Source organism: Lagopus muta, chromosome 8 (assembly GCF_023343835.1).
Source record: "Lagopus muta isolate bLagMut1 chromosome 8, bLagMut1 primary, whole genome shotgun sequence".
NCBI classification, from domain to species: domain Eukaryota; kingdom Metazoa; phylum Chordata; class Aves; order Galliformes; family Phasianidae; genus Lagopus; species Lagopus muta.
In genome coordinates, this window is record NC_064440.1 from 6,271,174 (window position 1) to 6,289,972 (window position 18,799).

Genomic DNA, 18,799 nt, shown 5'->3' on the forward strand with positions numbered 1-18,799 from the left:
GGATAAATTCCTGACTTGCTGGGACGGGGTGTCCCCACGGGGCTCGGTGTTCCTCACACAGGAGAGCGTCTGCCAGCCCTCACAGGAGTTTCCTCCGAAACTCTCTCAGTCCGTGACCGTTACCCCTTCTCCGCCTCCCTGCGGTACAAACTGCTATTTCTCCATCAGAAATATACAAATAAAGAACGTAATCCTCAAGGCCTGCTGCATAAGGCTACCTGCAGCTAGACAGAGAATAATTAGTGAGAATTTAGTGGTGATAGCGGGGAAAATGACGTAGAGGTAAACGAAGCGCTGAAAGCGTCGAGAGAAGGGAGAGGGCTGTGGTGCCGCTCCGCCGCCCGCTGCCGTGGCAACGCGGTGTAAACGAAGCGCGGCGGGCCGGCCGAGCCGCTGAGACAGGAATAGGGATAGGGAAGGGAATAGGGACGGGGATAAAGACAGGGACACGAGTAGGGACAGGGATAGAGATAGGGACACGAATAGGGACTGAGCCCGCAGCCCCGCCGCCCGCGCGCTGCGTGCGGAATCCGTGCCTCTGCCGTGCTTCGCTGTGGAAACACACGGTAAGGGCTGGCCTCGGTCTGTTTTATAGAGCTTTTTCAGCTGTTATTTTGAATTTTTTTAATTGTTATTATTTATTAACATTCAAAAAAGGGAAAGTTTGGCAAAGTTCAACATGTAACTCTTAACAGGCTCATATAGTGACCCTTCTAATGGGTTATCTGGTGTTCAGCATAAGGAGGAGTCAAAAGTGCTTGCTTCTACAGCTGCTGTTCTGCAGAATATTGGTTGTCCTTCTGCTTCCTCTTCTGTAAGCCTCCAGTGACAGTACTGCCCGATATCAGGGTGCAGCACTGTGTGGTATTAGCACTATTCCTCTCTCACGCACACACAAGTGTCATGCAGAATTGTTGTAATTAATCTAAGATAAGTGGATGAGTCTCTTGAGAAGGCTGATGCATGCTGAAGGCATGTTGTGTACTTTTTGCTGAATGAGAAACAAAAGTCACATTCATTTGCTGACTAACAGTAAATGGCAAAATGCTGAATCCAGCAGGAGCTACATGTGCCATTTGTTTCCACTGACCTCTGTTGTGACTTTGAAATAGAACCATTCCTAAAGGACAAGATCCTGAAGGACTCTGAAGGACAGAGTTGCTACCTGCCATCTGTTGCATTCATCTTACCATTGGCAGCACTGCAACACTGGGCTGCGTTCCCATTAGAAGCTCTATTGAGAGCCCTGAGCTCAAGTGCAAAGGAAAAAAGGCATTTATGAAATGACTAAAAATGGGTATTTATGAGCTAAACAAATAAGTAAACAATCCCAACCCCAAACCGTTGCCAGTGGTAGTTCCTGTTGCGGATAACTTGTAATAAAATGTGTAATGAATGTTGAAAATGTTATTTACCTTTAGATGGAGAAAAGTCCATGCACACATTATTCATATTAGGCACATTATTACTGAATTTTCCATTATGGACTTTATAATCTTCCTCTCTAGCATTCAGTAGCTCCATGTAACTAATGAGTTCAAGTCTATCTTTCATATATCTTTAAATGTATATTTCTGTGTATTTGTACACATATCTGACATTTTTGTTTCTATTTTTTAAACTGAGTTGTTTGCTAAATAATAAGGACAGTGGGAAATGTAATATAAATACTAGCTGATATTTTCTTCTATTCATTTCAATTCACTGTGTTTAATTCGTGTATTCTTGTCATTTGAGAAACAGAAGCCCAAGTTTTTCAGAAGAAGCCCAACCCTGAAAAAAAAATTGAGATTAATTTTAAGAATCTTTTGAGTTTCTTAGGATAGAGGTTGGTGTGAGCTGCGTCACGATTACAGAAACAGTCATCACTGAGACTTTGTTGAGATTGCAGTGTACGAGCTGTTCTATGCTCAGAAAGTTTTTTGTTATTGATCTCTTTTGCTAAGGGAGAGTTTTGATCAAATAAAGATAAGCAATAAAAGATATGTTCAAAATAAGATTTTCTTCTAAATGTGACCCGTTGACTTTCTGGTCTGCTGTATATGGGTGATATCAGCAAACAATACTGAGAGTTTTCATTTCTTCATAGCATATGCTGAATTTTTAGCAATAATAATTGTGTTTGGACTGCTTTGTTTTGTATATTTGCAGGATGGGGCATTGGACATTAAGTTAAATTACAAATTTTTCATAATTTCAAGTACTTGTAAAATTCTGCTATTATCTTGTATAGGATCCCAAAGTAGTGAAGTATGATCTACTAGTTTGGATGGATTGGAAATCAATTAATGATACATGTTCTCAGGTTTCAGGACCTTAAAACATCTAAGGACAGTATGTCTGAAAAGCAGAAAATTAAGAGGAGAAGCACAGAAGGTATCTAACGAATGAAATGAAATCTGTGAAATGGAATATATGTATCTGGAGAAGAAAAAGGACCATGTTAGCTTGAGATCTTGTCACTTGTTAAAATCAAACATCCACAAAAAAATTTTAATCAAACTTAAAGTTATTTCTGCCTTTGAAAAGCCCTGAGATTTGTTTTGGTTTTAATACTTTTTCTACATGAGTTTGTCCACATTTTTTTCTTCTATTTCTGTTTCACTGAAATAGGAGATGTAACTGGATTTTTTAAAGATGTCCTTTGCTTTTAAAAGTGGATTGAATTATTTTACTTACCAAAATAACTGAAGTTATTTTAGGCTTAAGCATTCAAATGTCTAAAATTTACCACAAAAAGTATATGGAAGTATTTGATTCAAATCAAATTTGCTCTTTTTTTCCCCTGATACATCTCAATCATATTTTAATGGCCAAAATTAAGTATATTTGCTTTGGTGAGTGAATGATATGCAGTATGCTAGTGTTTTCTGCAATACAGCAATATAGTACTAATACAGGTATATATGTACTAATGCAGGTCGTGGAGCTGTTGTTGCTCTTCCAAATGCAGATGAGATAGTGAAAGAAATCTGTGATTCATACAAAGCTCTAGGAAAAAGTAGGTAAGTAGAACTAATATTTAATTTGTGGTTAGGTATCCAAAAGTGAAGACAAAGCAGGAATTAGTCTGAGCCTGAAAAGATTTACTTTGTGCCAGCTGTTAGATACGGCTGAGTTGTATAGTGTTTCTTTCTTGCCAGTGTCAATACTGATCCTTGCAGAGGCAGGATATTGCACTACATGAACAAGTGGTTTGGTACAACAGGAGAAACTACTGCTGGTTATGGTTTTACATCAGTGTTTGACCTAAGTAAAAACGCAATTGTCTCGCATGCAGCTTTTAAGATAGACTGTATTTTCGACCTCTTTTCAATCAAAGTTCTTTTTTTTTTCCTCCCCATGCTTGAATTTTCTGTTCTTCAGAAACCAGATGGCAGAAATCTGAGTCTTGTCCATACAGCCTCTATTCTTGCAGGCAGGCCATAGCATATTTTATAAACGACAAAGGCACACCACCTGGTCTTCAGAATTCTTTTGACATACTTTCCTGATGATGTATTTTCATAAAAAATACATGCTGGAAGCAATCAGTTCTTATCAATAAGGGGAGATGGGCAATATGTTTTCCTATTCATACTGTGTCTTTGTCTGTGTTGTTTGTTATTCATTGGTATTTGTGATCAGTTGCTGCCATAGCAGTTAGATGCTGCTGGGGAGAGCCACAGCTTCCTAGATGGATCAAGAAAGAGAAAACACTTTGGGATTCTTGCATCTTATGAGTTTCTTGTTCCTGTTAGTCCCAAGTTGAGTGATTATTTGAATTGAGTAGAAGCCTTCCACTTATTTTCACATTGTATTTTGGTTTTTGTTTTTGCCTTTTAGCCAAAAAACACCAACAACCAGACTGTGGCCAGATAAACAAGTGGCACATTGTCAAAGTAAAAAGCAGTTAACATTACAGATGGGACAGCACACCTCTCCACCTTTCCTGCTGAAGAAAGAGATCATAAGGCATGGCTTTGACTTCAGCTTTCTGCTACAGGCCTCATGCCCAGAATCCAACATTCCAAAATGCTTTAAGGATATGCAACAAAGTAAGTTCAAGCTTAAAAGTCAGAATACTTCAATAAAGTTAAACATTTTTCATATGAATTTTTCATATGAAGTGGGCTTCAGCCATGTTGCCTGTCTTCTTTAATTATGTGTGTGTGTATTTAGGGAATGAAGGAGATAAAGAAAAGCAACATAAAAAAAGATGTTGCAATTCTGATTACTCTGTATAATAAAATAGACCCCTCATAATGTACAGTGGAATTCTAGGCAGGGCCGGGATGACATCTCTTTTACTTCTTTTCCTCCTCCTGGAACTAATTAATTCATAATTGAATTAATTAGCTACTTGTTGAAGTCAGCAAACACCTAAAATTTAAAAGAAATAATTGTTTAAATTATTAGAATAAAATATTTTTATATTACTATATTTCACTGTGTTTTATAGAAAGCACAATTGTAACTTTCCACTTTTTTTGTTATAGCAGATTTATAGCATAGTTCTGCAACCAAAGTTAGACAAATGTCTGGTCCTCAGAACCCTACAGTTTGAAATATTTATGTACTGAAAATTGTAGTTTGTTTTACTTCTCAGTAACACTAATGTGTTTTGATTTTTTTAGGGTTTAATATAGCAATACTAGAAAACAGGATTAAGAGGTCTGAGGTAAGATTGTATTATGTATAAAACTAAAACTTTAAAAGTAATGATACAAAAGAAGTCTGGGTAGTTTTCTCTGCTTGTTCTTTTCAGATGAACATCAAGCATTTGTATAGATGTGATGATAAATATCAGCAAATGTTTGAAATTATATTAGTTTATTACAGCAAGGATTATTGAGGGCTAAATGTTGGAAGTTTAAAAAGATATAGAACATCTTAAAATGGAAATACATAACTTAATTTTAGGTGTGCGTATTCTGTATGTTACACACCTTAGATACTTAGTTTTGATGAATTTAAAAACAAAGCAATGCAATTTTACTGTGTTGATGGGTTGTGTAAAATTGAAGCCAAACTGAAGAACCAACCTGACTTTATATGATTGATTAAAATAGTATTTAACATGAAATTTTGTGAGAAGTGTAAACAGGATTATTGACAAAAAAATGTATGGCAACTCCTGTACTTGCAGTCATGCTTGTCATTTCACAAGTCAGCGTGTCACAGCAACTGAGCTTTAACAGCCACAGAAGATCAAATTCACTGTATTTCTTAAAAAGAGGATTTGGTCTTTGTAGATATTAATTAATTGTCCTTTCAACTAGAGACTTGTTAAATCTGCTGTGTACTTTAGTGTACCTAGTGCAGAATACAAAAGCATTCACAGCAAGTTCTGGCAAAAGTTCATAAAAAGAGCTATGGAAAAGAAAAGCATTGCCAACTGAAGGAAATGTTGAAGAAAAGTAAGTTAGTTGATGTCAAATGTAATTTAATACAGCTTTATGTCACATCTTAGGCTCTGATGATTTCCAGAGCTTATCATTTGGGATTACAGAGCATTCAAACTAAAACCATGCAGACCAGACAAAGCCTCCTGAACTGTGAATTTCAAAGCATTGCTCGTTGCTTTCCCTGGCACATTCAAACCTCTGCTTGTCCTTGGAATGCAACAAAAATTTCTTGCAGATTGCTAACTGATGTTGAATATAGACATGCAGATGGGTACTGAGAGCATATGACTGTGTAATTATTTCCCTTGCATTCATTTGCATAAAAGTATACGGCTTATTAGAGCTTATTTTGTCCCCATTTCCTATGTAGCAAAAAATAGAAATATTTTCAGAAAATTATTCACACTGTTCATATGAGTAATCACAATAAAGTATTTAAATTCTCAAATTTGTTCTCTTTCAAAGATGTGCAGTAACTTTCAAGTAATGGGAGGGGAAGAGAAGAAAGAGGGGAGGGAAAATAAAATACATCCTAAGCACAACAGGCTGTTGCATTAGCTGCTATGTTACTAAGTGCCTTTTTGGTAGCCATCTGTATGACTTCACTGACAAATGTAGCGTGGACTGGGGTATTTTCTAACAAAATGCTATTGAGCTGAATCTGTATTCCATCTGACATGGTTTATGAGCTTTTCAAGTCTACACTGAACGCATGGAAGACCTACGTGTGAAGAATTACAGTAATGACTTTTAAAACTAATGAATAATTTATAAAAATGTTGGGTTTTTTTTTTTTTCCCCCATGGATGAAATAGCAAACTGTTATAATTTTACAGTTTTGCTTTTTAAAAATTGCTTTCATGAGATCTGGTTCCATTGGGAATATAATTTCTCTTGTAGTACATTTTACAGGGTTGCGTTCACTGAGAGTGCACAGCGAGAAGAAAAGTTTGGCACAATAAACTGCTGACCAGCCTTTGAATTTGTGTATCAAGCACGCTAGATAGCATAAGGCATAGTTAAGAACTGATGATATTACTTGTACGTGTGGCCAAGGCTTACTGTATTTAGATTATGGAAAGTGACTTGTGCCTTGTAGCAAGGAATCCCACTTTCTATACCACAACAAAATGAGTAAAATCAGTAAATCTGAGAAAAATAATGTATTTTCTAAGTGTATTGATATTACATTTTATATTAGGTTAAATGTAGGAATATGTCAAATTAATATATATCCATCAATATATCCTGCTCTGATGTTTTTTCCTTCACCTGTTTGGTTCTTAATGATTAGATTTTTCCTTTGTCTGCTGTGTAGTACATCATTAATTTCTTTTTTGTTTTAATGGAAATTGCAGTTCCATTTGCCACCAGTGACATTTCAGCCTGTAAGAACCATTCATCTTGCTCCTCTAGATGATGTTTTTGTCAATAAGCACACCAAGATCAGAAATATTTTGAGTATTATGAAGTCTATTTCTCAGCCTATAAAATCAGCTACTAAATTTTATCAGTATCAGTTAGGCAATATAGTAATAAGACAAGCTGAAAAGTCTTCAGGTGTGATTGTGGCTACTATTTCTGAGAAGTTCGCTCCAACAGAAGGCCTGTACTGCTTCAGCAAGAATAAATATTATGAGTACCCTAACAATAAGAAAGAAGGAATTGAAAACAAATTGAAATGGACAGAAGATGAGGCAGCTGCCAATACTGAAAAGAATGACCAGAAGTCCCAGTTTTCAGTGGCTTATGAGAATGTAGATATTGTGATCCAAGACAATTTTTGTGACTCTTGTCTTTTTTACCTGAACTCAAATAATGCTGTGAAAAACTGTGGAATATCCACAGCTCTGTGTCCTGTGTCAAAAAACATTGATATTTTAAGAGCTGGTGAGAAGGAAGAAAGAGAGGAGAATTCCTGTAAAACTAGTATAGAAGAAAACGTTACAGACATAATACTGCACTGCAGACCATGTGAAGATGCTGAGAGTGAACCCGTCATGCTTGGTGATTGTAATTTAGATTCTTCATGTAAAAATGAAGTGATTGAGTCCTGCCATGTCCTAGAATATAATTCTGTAGCTGCTGTAATTCCTGGAGAAGTGCAAGATTGTTCTGGAAAACAAACAGAAAATAATATGTGTCTTCTCAAGTTTGAAATGGAAAATGAAGCAATGTCAGAAGTGACTGCAAAAGGTCAAAGTGAGCTCGTTCCTGTTGTCCATGTTACTTTCTCTGAACAAGAACTACCTACGAAACCACGCATTGCTAAACATCCTGCCAAAAAAAGGAGCACTGTTCGTAGCCTGCCTCCTCATGTCAGTCAGAGCTTCAATGTTCTTGCTCGCAAAGACAGTGACAAAAGTGAGATAAAGTTGAATAGAAACAAATGTTCATCAAAATCTAAAACGAGTAGCAAGACAAGGACACCTGAAGGCTTAGTTATTTCTGAGGAGATTTCCATAAAACATAATACACAAAAGAGGAATGCCAAGAGGCAGATTTTTCCATCTTTGCAACTGCCATGTGTGGGTTCTGAGACTTTCCTGAAGTGTCAAAAAAAAATACCTCAAGCCAACAAATGTAATTTTCTTCAGAGTTTTCAGAAAGTTAAAAAGCAAAGTTCTTCCTGCAGTTGCAAAAATCTAGTTATCTCAAAGAAACCTGTTACTCCGCTTTCTCTACAATATGCACAATCTGCTTCAGAGTTTGTACAACTGAAATACAGTGATATGTTCAAGAAAATAAATTCAAATGACAAAGGCCCGGATGTTTATGAAATGTTTGGAACTCCTGTCTATTCCCACGTGCGCAAGCTTGATCATCTTGAGAACAGTTTTTACAGAGATGTTTGTTCTGCTCCACCTGGGGGATGCACTGCTAGCACCTGCAGTTCTACCTGCAGTAAAAGAAGAGACAGCAGCCGAATAAGAAATACTCAAAAGAGAACACATTCTAAGCCAAAGAAGACCATATCTGTCACTAAACAAAAGCAGAAGGGCTTACATGCAAACAACAATAGTATTGAATTGAGTGGTAGCAACACTGAGCAAGATAATGTAATATCTTCTGGTCTGGATTGTCAAATACAAACTTCAAGTAGCGTGACATTGTTTCATGGAGACACAGATCATCAGCTTATATTTTTAGAAGAGCTTCCAGAATCAATCAAGCCAAACGAAATTCTTTCAGATTCAAAGTTATCAACTATTAAAGAAGCCTCTTTGGAGCAGTCTCTAGACAGTCAGGCTCTACCCAACCATCAGATAGCTGCTTCCTGTAGCCAGGGTCTTCTTCAGCCCAACGATAAAGTCTACACAGAATGTGCTGCTCTAAGTAACAATTTAATAACAGCAGACCAGAACATTTGTGTACCCCAGTACAGAGTGGATATGAATGGCTGCAAAAGCCTGGAATCAGACCGGGCCTCCTTCAAGATTCTAAATCAAGGAGAAGCATTGCCCTTTTCAGATAGACAGGAGTGTCAATTCCTTACAAACAAATTAAGTCACAGTTGGTCATTCACACCTCAGAACAGGATTTTGGCAAATGAACTCACTCAGCCTTCAATGATTCAGACAACAAATGTTACAAGCCCCAGTTTCCAGACAAGTCGAAACATTTTGTCTGGGGCAGGTAATAAGGATGTAACCGATGAGTTGCTTTGTTGTCTGGCTGCAGAATTGCTAATGCTCGAAGATAAAGACATCAGTTCTTCAAGAACAAAATATGCAGGTTCTAAAATGCAGAATACCTGTACTAAAGAAGAAGGAAAAATAATGAACAGAGATGGAGAAATAGTAGATAATGATCTAGAGAAGGTAAAATTAAATTTTTGTAACTTGCTTGCTCTTTTAAGTGATGCTTCAGCAAAGTGTTGGATGAAAGATGAGTCTTCATGTTAACTCAATAATCAGTGCTTAACTAAATTACTGGTAATATGTGCTCATTAATGACCAAGTCTCTTCTCCTTGGGCCAGCTGCCCACTGGGACTTCCAGTGTTCAGATGAGGATACTGATATTGGATGCTGTCTGTCTGATATGGGCCAGATGGTGCTTAGGCATGACTGACATAGCCAGAAACACTTAGATGCTGAGAAATTATAGTGAAAAAAAAAAAGGGAGAGGCTACTTTAATTGGTTTAACTACAAGTATTGGCTTATCACGTTTGTTTAAGTAATGTTTAATTAAACTTCAAGCTCAGAAGGCTTAGTTGGATTCTGGCCCTTGCTCTGTGACGAAACCTTACCTACTAATGATACCTGCCAGTACTGCTTCTCCTTTACCGTCTTAGATTTTCCTCCATTTAAACTACAAATCTACAAGGAAGATTAATTCACTGTGTTTCGATACACTTCCTTATGCTTCTGCAAACACAAATGCCAGTTATACCTCCATTCATACTTCTAGGGATCTGTGGCTGGGTGCAGTAATTATTAGTGGTTTGTTTTTTGTTGTTTTTTTTTTTAAGCAGTTTTTTCTTCTTGTGAATTCCCCTCCAAATTGTTTTCATGAGGCTTGGATTATATATGTTACCTAGGGCAAATTAATTGTTGTATTCCCCCTTAGCAAACTTTAGCTATATGACCAAAAAATAAAATAAAATAGTAAGCCAATGTATGTTCTGTTCTTGTAAGTGTTCCTTCTTCCTGGCCTGCTTTCAATGACAAAAAAGATGGGGTGCTGTAATCTTCAGATTGTTTACTATTGTGATATATTTGAAAATATTTATGTAGTCTTAGGTAGCATAGCCATTGTATCGATGTGCCAGGCAAGGATTATATATATATGTAATTCTGTAGAAAAGATTAATGCTAGGTGAGAGTTACTGTCTGTAAAAAAATAACAATAATAAGGGGTCTTTTTCCTCCTTTCCTTTTCCTCACACTAACCATCATGTTCCAAGCAGAGTTACAGAAAATCCTTTCTGGCATCAAGTGAAGAAAGTGGACTGCTGAACTTTGAGGAATCTACTCAAGTACCAGGAAGCAATGTAAATAACAAAGACACTATCATGTGGACAAGAGGTGAAATCCTTGGAAAGGGAGCCTATGGCACAGTAAGTTGCAGTCTCAGTACGCTAGGGGATGCACCTGTTATTTCAGAATTATGTCTTACCTTCTAAATGACTACTTTATTATTCAATAAATAACTTAAATATTTTGCATTATACAGTGAGACATGACAGGTGACAGAAAAAAAGGAAGTAATTTAAAATAAGTAATCATACACTTTAATTTCATGTTTCATTTTAATAAATGCTAGTTTTGTTGTAGGTGTACTGTGGACTGACAAACCAGGGACAATTAATAGCTGTAAAGCAGGTTGTTTTGGATACGTCGGATCGACTGACTACAGAAAAGGAGTACCAGAAGCTGCATGAGGAAGTTGATCTTCTGAAGACATTGAAGCATGTCAATATTGTAACTTACTTAGGAACTTGTCTGGAAGACAACATTTTAAGTATTTTCATGGAGTTTGTTCCTGGTGGCTCAATTTCCAGTATTCTTAATCGTTTTGGTCCGTTGCCAGAAATTGTCCTTTGTAAATACACAAAACAAATTCTAGAGGGGGTTGCATATTTACATGACAATTGTGTCGTACATAGAGATATCAAGGGCAATAATGTTATGCTCATGCCAAACGGAATAGTGAAGCTAATTGACTTTGGCTGTGCCCGGCGTTTAGCTTGGGTCAGCCTCAGCGGCACACACAGCGAGATGCTCAAGTCTGTGCATGGGACTCCATATTGGATGGCACCAGAAGTTATCACTGAATCTGGATATGGGAGGAAATCAGACATCTGGAGCGTCGGCTGCACAGTGTTTGAGATGGCAACAGGAAAACCACCACTGGCTTCCATGGACAGGGTAGCAGCCATGTTCTATATTGGGGCTCACAGAGGACTGATGCCTTCCCTACCTGATCGATTCTCTGGAACTGCAGTGGACTTTGTGCACGCATGCTTAACCAGGTATGTAGCTTTTTAACTGAAAATCTTTATGAAATGAATAGCAAATTAATAGCAGTCTTTTACATATATCTGAAGATCAGACTTTGTCACTAGGGAGAAGCATATTATTTAGTGGGCATGGTAGTGGCCTCAGAGACAGGAAGCTTGAATTCTAATCTTTGGATTAGAATTGTTATGGTTAGATGTGAACCACGTAACAGTAACCAGAAAAACTGTTGTCAGCAACATCATATACACTTTGTCTCAGAGAGAACAGTATTTAGAAGGTAGTAGGAATTGTTAAGGTAGAAGGAAATACACAGGTAGAGTTTTTAATACAGTATCGACCTTATAAACAAACAAAATAAAAACTGAAAGTCAACAACCACCAGCAGCAAAAATGAACAAAAACCTCATGTGTGTCGATAGTGGCAAAAGTTTACTATATCATCTCATTGTGCCACAAATGTAAGTGACTCCTTCATTCTTTCTTTCCCATTAGTTTATTATTTAGGAAATCAGCATCCTTTATCCTTTTTCCTGTTTTGCTTTTGAAATAAGTCCAAACTGAGGGCTGAAAAGGTTAGTTCTTAGTTCTGGAAATGCTATAATTCCAAATGGCCTCGTTAATGTGAATTATGTTGATTGGAGATGACAGAATAGACTGACAGACACAAGTTCAGGCAAATCATTGTCATGTTCCTTAAATTTTTTCTGCACCTGAAACAGCCAAATTTACAGGATTACTCTGTTTTGGAAAGATTTTAGTGGAAGAACGATTTTTTATTCCACTTTTGTAAGTCATAAACGCCAACTGCATCTTTCCACAAATTCTGCCATCCTTTCTGTCAGTCTTATTAAAAAAAAAACAAAAAAACAAAAACAAAAAAAACCCAAAGAACAAATTTTGAAAAACAACCCAAAAACGACTAATCTCTGGAGAAATAAGAAAAAAATAAATGCCTTAGTATGCATTTAGCTTTTACAAATAGTTACATACCATGCATGCGCATCCATTTGATGTACTGATTTTTCAAATCCTCAATGCAGAGATCAACATGAACGCCCTTCTGCTCTGCAGCTGTTGGACCATCCCTTTTTGAAAGGAAGACAGTGAATCGTTCAGACCTCCTGTCAAGTGAGTAATACATTTTCTATTATAAAAAGTATTTCTGCTTGTGAAATAGATCAGAACAAACTGGAGTTAGAAGTAACAGCAGAACATACTGCAGATTGGTTGTGTAGACACTGAGTTTTTTTTTAGACAGTGCTTAACATTTTGTTGTCACATCTGTACTCAATGGAATGGGCATTCATTCACTATGAACACAAGGTCACACATTTTGTTGTTTCTGAGGAGATTCTAGAGGGGAAAAAAACCTGCTACCATGAGCACATGACAAGTAAGGTAAGTTGGGAGTTCTGATTTTCTGTAAAAACCTATGGAACATGAATGGTATCAGCAGAAAGCTTTACAGATGCAAAAAGCTTTGTGAAAGCTCTTCTCAAACTCATAGATAGTCTTTAAATGTGTCTGTGAAGATCTTGTTGAAACTCCAAACCACACAATTATGTTGGCATAAAACGTACTGAAGTTGTTCAGCTAGATGGGCCTTTTAACTGTAGCTGGTGAATGGAAAAAACTATGCAGTACACACATACCAGTCCTTCCTATCCTTTTCTGTGGAGGTTTATCAACCTCAGGATACTGTGGTGATAATGACAAGAGATACCCAGCTGCACACAGATGTACTTTTATTAAGCTAACATCAAGGTAATTTCCTAGTCTCTCTAGAATTATGCATCTGAGATTTGAGACCATCTTCTTTTTTAACAATGCATGGGATTTTATGGACAGTTTTGTGTTACAGATGGATTGAGGTTGGAAGGGACAGCTGGAGATGGTATATTCCAACTGCACTGCTTAGGGCAGGGCTGCAGACACAGACTGCTCAGTTACTTTGGCTTTTGAGTATCACCAAATATGGAGACTCTACAGCTCCTGTAGGCAACATGTTCCAGTGTTCAAATCTCCTCATACTGAAAATATTTCAGCAGGCTGTCTTGTATTTCAAGTTGTGCCCACTTTTTCTTGTCCCACCACTGGATAACACAGTGGAGTCTGGCTCTATCTTCTTGATTGCCCCTCATCAGGAATGGATACACATTGATAGGATTCTCTCAGCTGCTCTCTTCAATCCAAGTGACATGCTGTAATTCTCAAACTTCTGTTTGCTGATACAGAGCAGCAGAAGCATAGAAGCATTACCTTTCTCTTGTCTGCAAAGGCTGTAAGGTACCATTTGAATCACTCAAGAAACTACTACTAATTTTGAACATCCTTTACCTGAGACTTGAACTATTTTGAGAAACACTTGAGTGAGCACCATGTAGATGACATAGTCTTAGTCTGCACCTTTTTACGGGTAGTTACACTAACTGGCTACTACCTACTATTAACTGAATGCAATGAGAATAAATTTGAAAAATATTCTGATACATCAATAGAAGATGATGCAGGTATCAGCATTCAGACTGTCCTCTTCCTGGTGGGGCTTCTTTCTCAGCAAAGATTTTGGGGGAATAAGACACAAAATGTGGTGAACGTTATGATGTGAGTGGCTGGGTTCTAAGAAGAAATGCAGTAAAATTCAGCTCTGGAACTTTTAGGGGCTGAGCCCTCAGAAATTAAAGGCCCTGATTTCTGCACCAGCAGTGATATCAAAAATGGGCGTTTCACAAAATGGGAAGAAGGAAAGCAACAAAAAGCTGGTTTGTAGAACATCAACTTTCTACAGAGCGTCAAACTCTTCAGTTACTTAAATAGCTTTTAAATCTTATATTATTCCAGTAGCCTGACTTCAGAGAGCTATTTGGTCTAAATTTCATAAAAATGAAGAGAAATCAGTACTTCTAGCAAAATTCTTTATTAATAGTTTCTGTAGGTATGATGTCACATTACAGTAACAGAACATCATGCCAGTATAAAGAGAAATCTTAGCATTACAGAAATCTTCCAAGTTTAAACAGTTATCAGTCCCATTTTGAGGAATACCGGCTGGTCCTCCTGTCAAAATCCATGGTAACTTGAGCATCTTCACATTGAAGTACCTTGCTGAATAAAGGTAGAAGCCCTGGCACATGAACTCAAGTAGGATGTACATAATTACGTCCATAAAGTATATCAATTCTTCTAAGATTAAGGTAATGTCTCCAAAAAGGCTGCAACGTAAACATGAGTTTTTGTTTAACATGAAATGATACTGGGAACAGGGAAAAAGTGGGAATGCTTTAAGACATGCAATTAATTATAAACGTTCAGAGCTATGAACCTTCCTCCTTACGCACATCCTATATGCAAAACTAACATCCTCTGCTAAAGTCCCTGCTATTCATGTTAGTAATTGTTGTTTAGGGTTTGAATGTAATGTTTAGTTCAGCTAATTAATTTCCATTTTTTTAATAAGCATTACAGTTTTTAAACCTGAACCTGAGAATTTTACCAGAATATGAAAGTGAATTTTTGCTTTTGCTTAACTGGATTTAGAGAGAGAGATCATTGTCCAATGCCAGTGCTTGCAACAAAGATTCTTTAAGCTTAAGCATGTTTGAGACCCAAGGATATGCAACTGCATACCAGCCACGTGTTCAGCACAGCTAAACAGTCATGTTGATTTGGGGCATCTCGGGCAGCTCAGCTGGGTCTGGCATAGTAGAACATTCTACAGACAAGTCTGACAACTGCATATTTCTGACATAAGGAGATGACAGATTTTTCACATCAGAATCCAGATAGTTCAGATAAACTGTTGAAAAACCTTAAATCTTTTTATTTTTTCTTAAATATATGATGACTGACTCAGAAAAGGGACACTTGCCTTATGATTTATTGTATTTAAGGAAGGCAAGCCTTCAGTTTTTTCTTTTATTTATAGCACAGTATTTATTCCTAAAACTGTGGGCCAGAAGCAAAAGAACAGTGAAGAATGCATTATAAAAGCATGCAAGCTACCAGGGAGCAGGTACAGCTACACTGTAACACCAAGATTCCTCAAGGTTTGGAGTTAAAATTCCAGCGTGTGAAAGCACGTCCCTTTACCTTTTTAGAGGATACCTAATATTTATTCTATTAATAACACTTAAAGCTCTGAGCTGTCACTCAGGAAAACGTTAGCTTTAAGACTTGCCAACCCAACTATTCTGCACTGGCCTTGAAACTACAGACACCAATGACATTAAAATATTCCTCTCAAAATACATGCACTGATCTTTTTCTGAAGGACACAGACATCAAGCCCAGAAAACCCACGATCTTTAAGATTTGGGCTCAAAACTATATATAATCATCTTGCACGCCTTTCTCACAGAGTTCAGCAGGAACTGGTGCTATTTGCTACAACCCTATCTCAAGTCCAGTTCTTGCATACAAACTAAAAAGATCAAAATCTCTCCTGAGGAAATGATTCCAACCCCCAGAGCAGACCAATCTTTTCTGCCCTATTTCCCAAAGGGACCCATGCCATGAGGCAGCTTCAGAAAGTGAGGTTTACAGGTATTGCCAAAACAGCCTCTGAACTATGGCAAGAAAATTGGTTCAATCTGAGTGGGGGAACATAAAGGAACAAAAACCAAGTACCTCTGACTTTTAAGAGTAAAGATTATTGATTTAAGTTCACTCTATCCAGGTCTGCAGGCTATTCCTTCTTCAGGAATGTCATTCCCTGCAGCAACATGAGGGAGAACTTCTCGCTCTCCCCTCCAGCCCCCCAAAGCATAAGGAGTTAAATATTTCAGAGAAAGGATGGATTAATTGGCTAGCTCATCTTAGAGTAACTTGGAAATCTTTTAGACTTTTTCTATTTTTAGATCTCAGAATGTGTATTTACAACTGCGATTAAAGAAAGCAAACACATTGTTTCTTCAAATCCCCTTTACACAAAGGGGACTAGGAACCTTTCCACCCATGGTTTTACAAAGAGAAGGTTCCTGTCACTCCCCTCCTCCCCTTTCACTTTCCTCTCCCCAGCCATGAAGGTACCAAAAAAAACCAAAGCGGTATCAACCATGGCCAATCCCTTTACAATTAAATTCACACAGGCAGAGTTAGGGAACAGATATATGCATCGCTCCAGATGCAATAAAAACTTGCAGAATTTGCCTCTGTTGTGTGCAAATACTATTTACCATGTGTTCCTAAACCTGAGCACCATACAGTGAAGGAAACAAAGGAAATAAATTATGCTTCAAATTTAAAGTAGTTCACTATTTGATTGATTTAATGGAAAATACTATTTTTGCTAATAACAAAAAAGATATTTGCATCTACAAATGAAGTCGGAAAACTGAACATAGGAAATGGGATAATTTCTGCACAATAGAGGTGAGGTAGGGAATTTTATTGAAAATATTTTTTTTTTTTTTACAAGTTCTTAGAAATAAAGTTCTCTAATCCCACACAAATGTCTGTACCTCAAAAATTCAGCTATGCTAATATGAAACATTTATATTTACAGTTTGCCAAAAGAACATACAGGACTGCCGGTTTATGCAAATACCGAAGTACCAGATCACAGTGAGATACATGTCAGCACTTCCACCATTAGGAACAGAACTAAGATTCAATACACAAAAGAATCTCACTATTCTCTAAACCTCCTATCTCACAAAAAGGGAAGATTTTCAATAGTGTTGTAGCAAGGTCTCCACTAATACTTCATTTTACAAATTACATAATGCATGTGCTCAAATTTACAACAACAAAAAACCCTGTAATCAGTGAGGAACAGAATAATAGTGTTGTCAGTTAGCCTTTTATTGCGTTTATTCAGTGAGGCTGATGCTGATCCCATTAATTTTCACTTATTTCAAACACCTTACCCAGGCAGAAATCCACACCACTCAATGATGTGCAGTGGGCTTCAGCCAAGGAACACTGGCATCTTGTTGCGTATCCTCTCCCTCCCTCTCATCCTTCACTACCACCACACCAAATTTAGCTTCAAACACAAAGACAAATACAGTTTCACATATTTACAGTTACACTGAAAACCAAAACCAATGAATTTTATGGACTTTTTTTTTTTAAACAGAGAAACCAAAAATCAGTTTGAATCTCAATGTAGCATAGCAACATTTTGTCCACAAGAATTCATAATTTCCTAGAATCAAAATAGGAAAGTTCTTTTGAATCAGCACCTTAAGATGAAGACCTATGCTCTTTTCCAATTTGTATTAAACAGGCACTAGTTATCATCCAGACATTTAACTCAAACTAATGACAGTAATTGCTATATATACAGTACAACGTATTGCTTATCCAAAGTGGCTGTATAAGACGCATTTCTTGGCACAACTATTGAAACAGACTTGAAAAAAATTAGCGTAGTGCTTTGAAGACTAATTAAGACAATTTACTGCTCTTCCATCCACCTGCCCAAACTGTTGTCCAGGACAGTATATAACGCAGATTACATTTGTTATAAATCAGACCTAATAGTAGAGCTGAGATGGAAAGGAAACAGACTATAAAAGGATAGAAAGTACTCAACAATGCAGAAATGTAACAAAGTTCAAATACATTCTGAATGTAGAAAAATAACCAAGTTGGTACACATAATATAGTTTTGCATTTTCTACATGGGCCAAGATTTAAGCTTAGATTTAGCAGAGAAGATACTACTGGGTTTCCATTTAAATATCCCTTAAGCATAAAAACAGCATCCATCATTCAAATAAAACTTATTCAAGTAATTACAAGTGTTTGCATTACTGGAAACTGAATATTACATAGTAATTTATATGCCTGTAGTTACCTAATACAGCAACTACCAAATGGGTAGATATTGAACAGTTTGATCATTTAAAGCACACTGTAGTAACACAACTGAAATGCTGCAGAAGTAGCGTCTGAGATGTGCATTATTACACAAGCACTAGGTGAATGAGGTGGCTTAGCAAAAGCATATTCCACACCATGATCACTTCTAAATTAAAATAAATCATTACAAACTGGCTGTTGCTACCATATACTGAGTTTGTGTTGAGGTACTTCATAGCTTATGAGTAGTTTTAAGTAACAACCCAAAGTCAGTTCGCTTATCTAGGCTGAGCTATAGTATTGGCTTTGAGAACATGAGAATATTCACACCTGTCATTTCCTTTTAAAGAGCAAAGCACTGTGGAAAGAGCACACAAACTGTAACACTGACACTTGCAGGCAGATAAAAATATATGCTAGTGGTTTCACCTGGGAAACTGATTATTTTTTCCCCACAGAGCTTAAAAAAAAAAAAAAACAATAAGTATCTTTCAATTTGGTTACTAATAACAAGTACAATGCACAGAAATCAATGATAACTATTTTATTGTCGGAATATAAAGTTGGGATATCAATAGTTTTATTCTTATTTACTGTGAAGACTGTGTTCACCTGTAAAAGAAATATGGCATCATACACA

The 18,799-nt window shown here is 37.0% G+C and overlaps 2 protein-coding genes across 8 annotated transcripts in view; one reads left to right on the forward strand and one right to left on the reverse strand.

The window, feature by feature from the left end:
• The first annotated feature begins 28 nt into the window (after positions 1–28).
• On the forward strand, positions 29–13,389 carry MAP3K19 (mitogen-activated protein kinase kinase kinase 19). Of its 2 annotated transcripts, XM_048953407.1 has the most exons (9): positions 29–566; positions 2,306–2,376; positions 2,921–3,005; positions 3,826–4,037; positions 4,617–4,660; positions 6,746–9,208; positions 10,299–10,448; positions 10,666–11,363; positions 12,393–13,389. In XM_048953407.1, the coding sequence occupies exons 2-9, from the start codon at positions 2,337–2,339 to the stop codon at positions 12,457–12,459; spliced, it is 3,759 nt and encodes a 1,252-aa protein (XP_048809364.1). In that variant the 5' UTR covers positions 29–566; positions 2,306–2,336; the 3' UTR covers positions 12,460–13,389. The 2 variants fall into 2 exon arrangements, with proteins under 2 accessions (XP_048809364.1, XP_048809365.1); XM_048953408.1 differs by lacking the exon at positions 2,306–2,376.
• Positions 13,390–14,253: 864 nt separating this feature from the next.
• CCNT2 (cyclin T2) overlaps positions 14,254–18,799 on the reverse strand; it is a 27,171-nt gene continuing 22,625 nt past the window's right edge. For all 6 annotated transcript variants that reach the window (XM_048953436.1, XM_048953437.1, XM_048953439.1 and 3 more), the window contains one exon: positions 14,254–18,799. This exon is cut by the window's right edge. The gene's annotated coding sequence lies outside the window, so the exon portion shown is untranslated.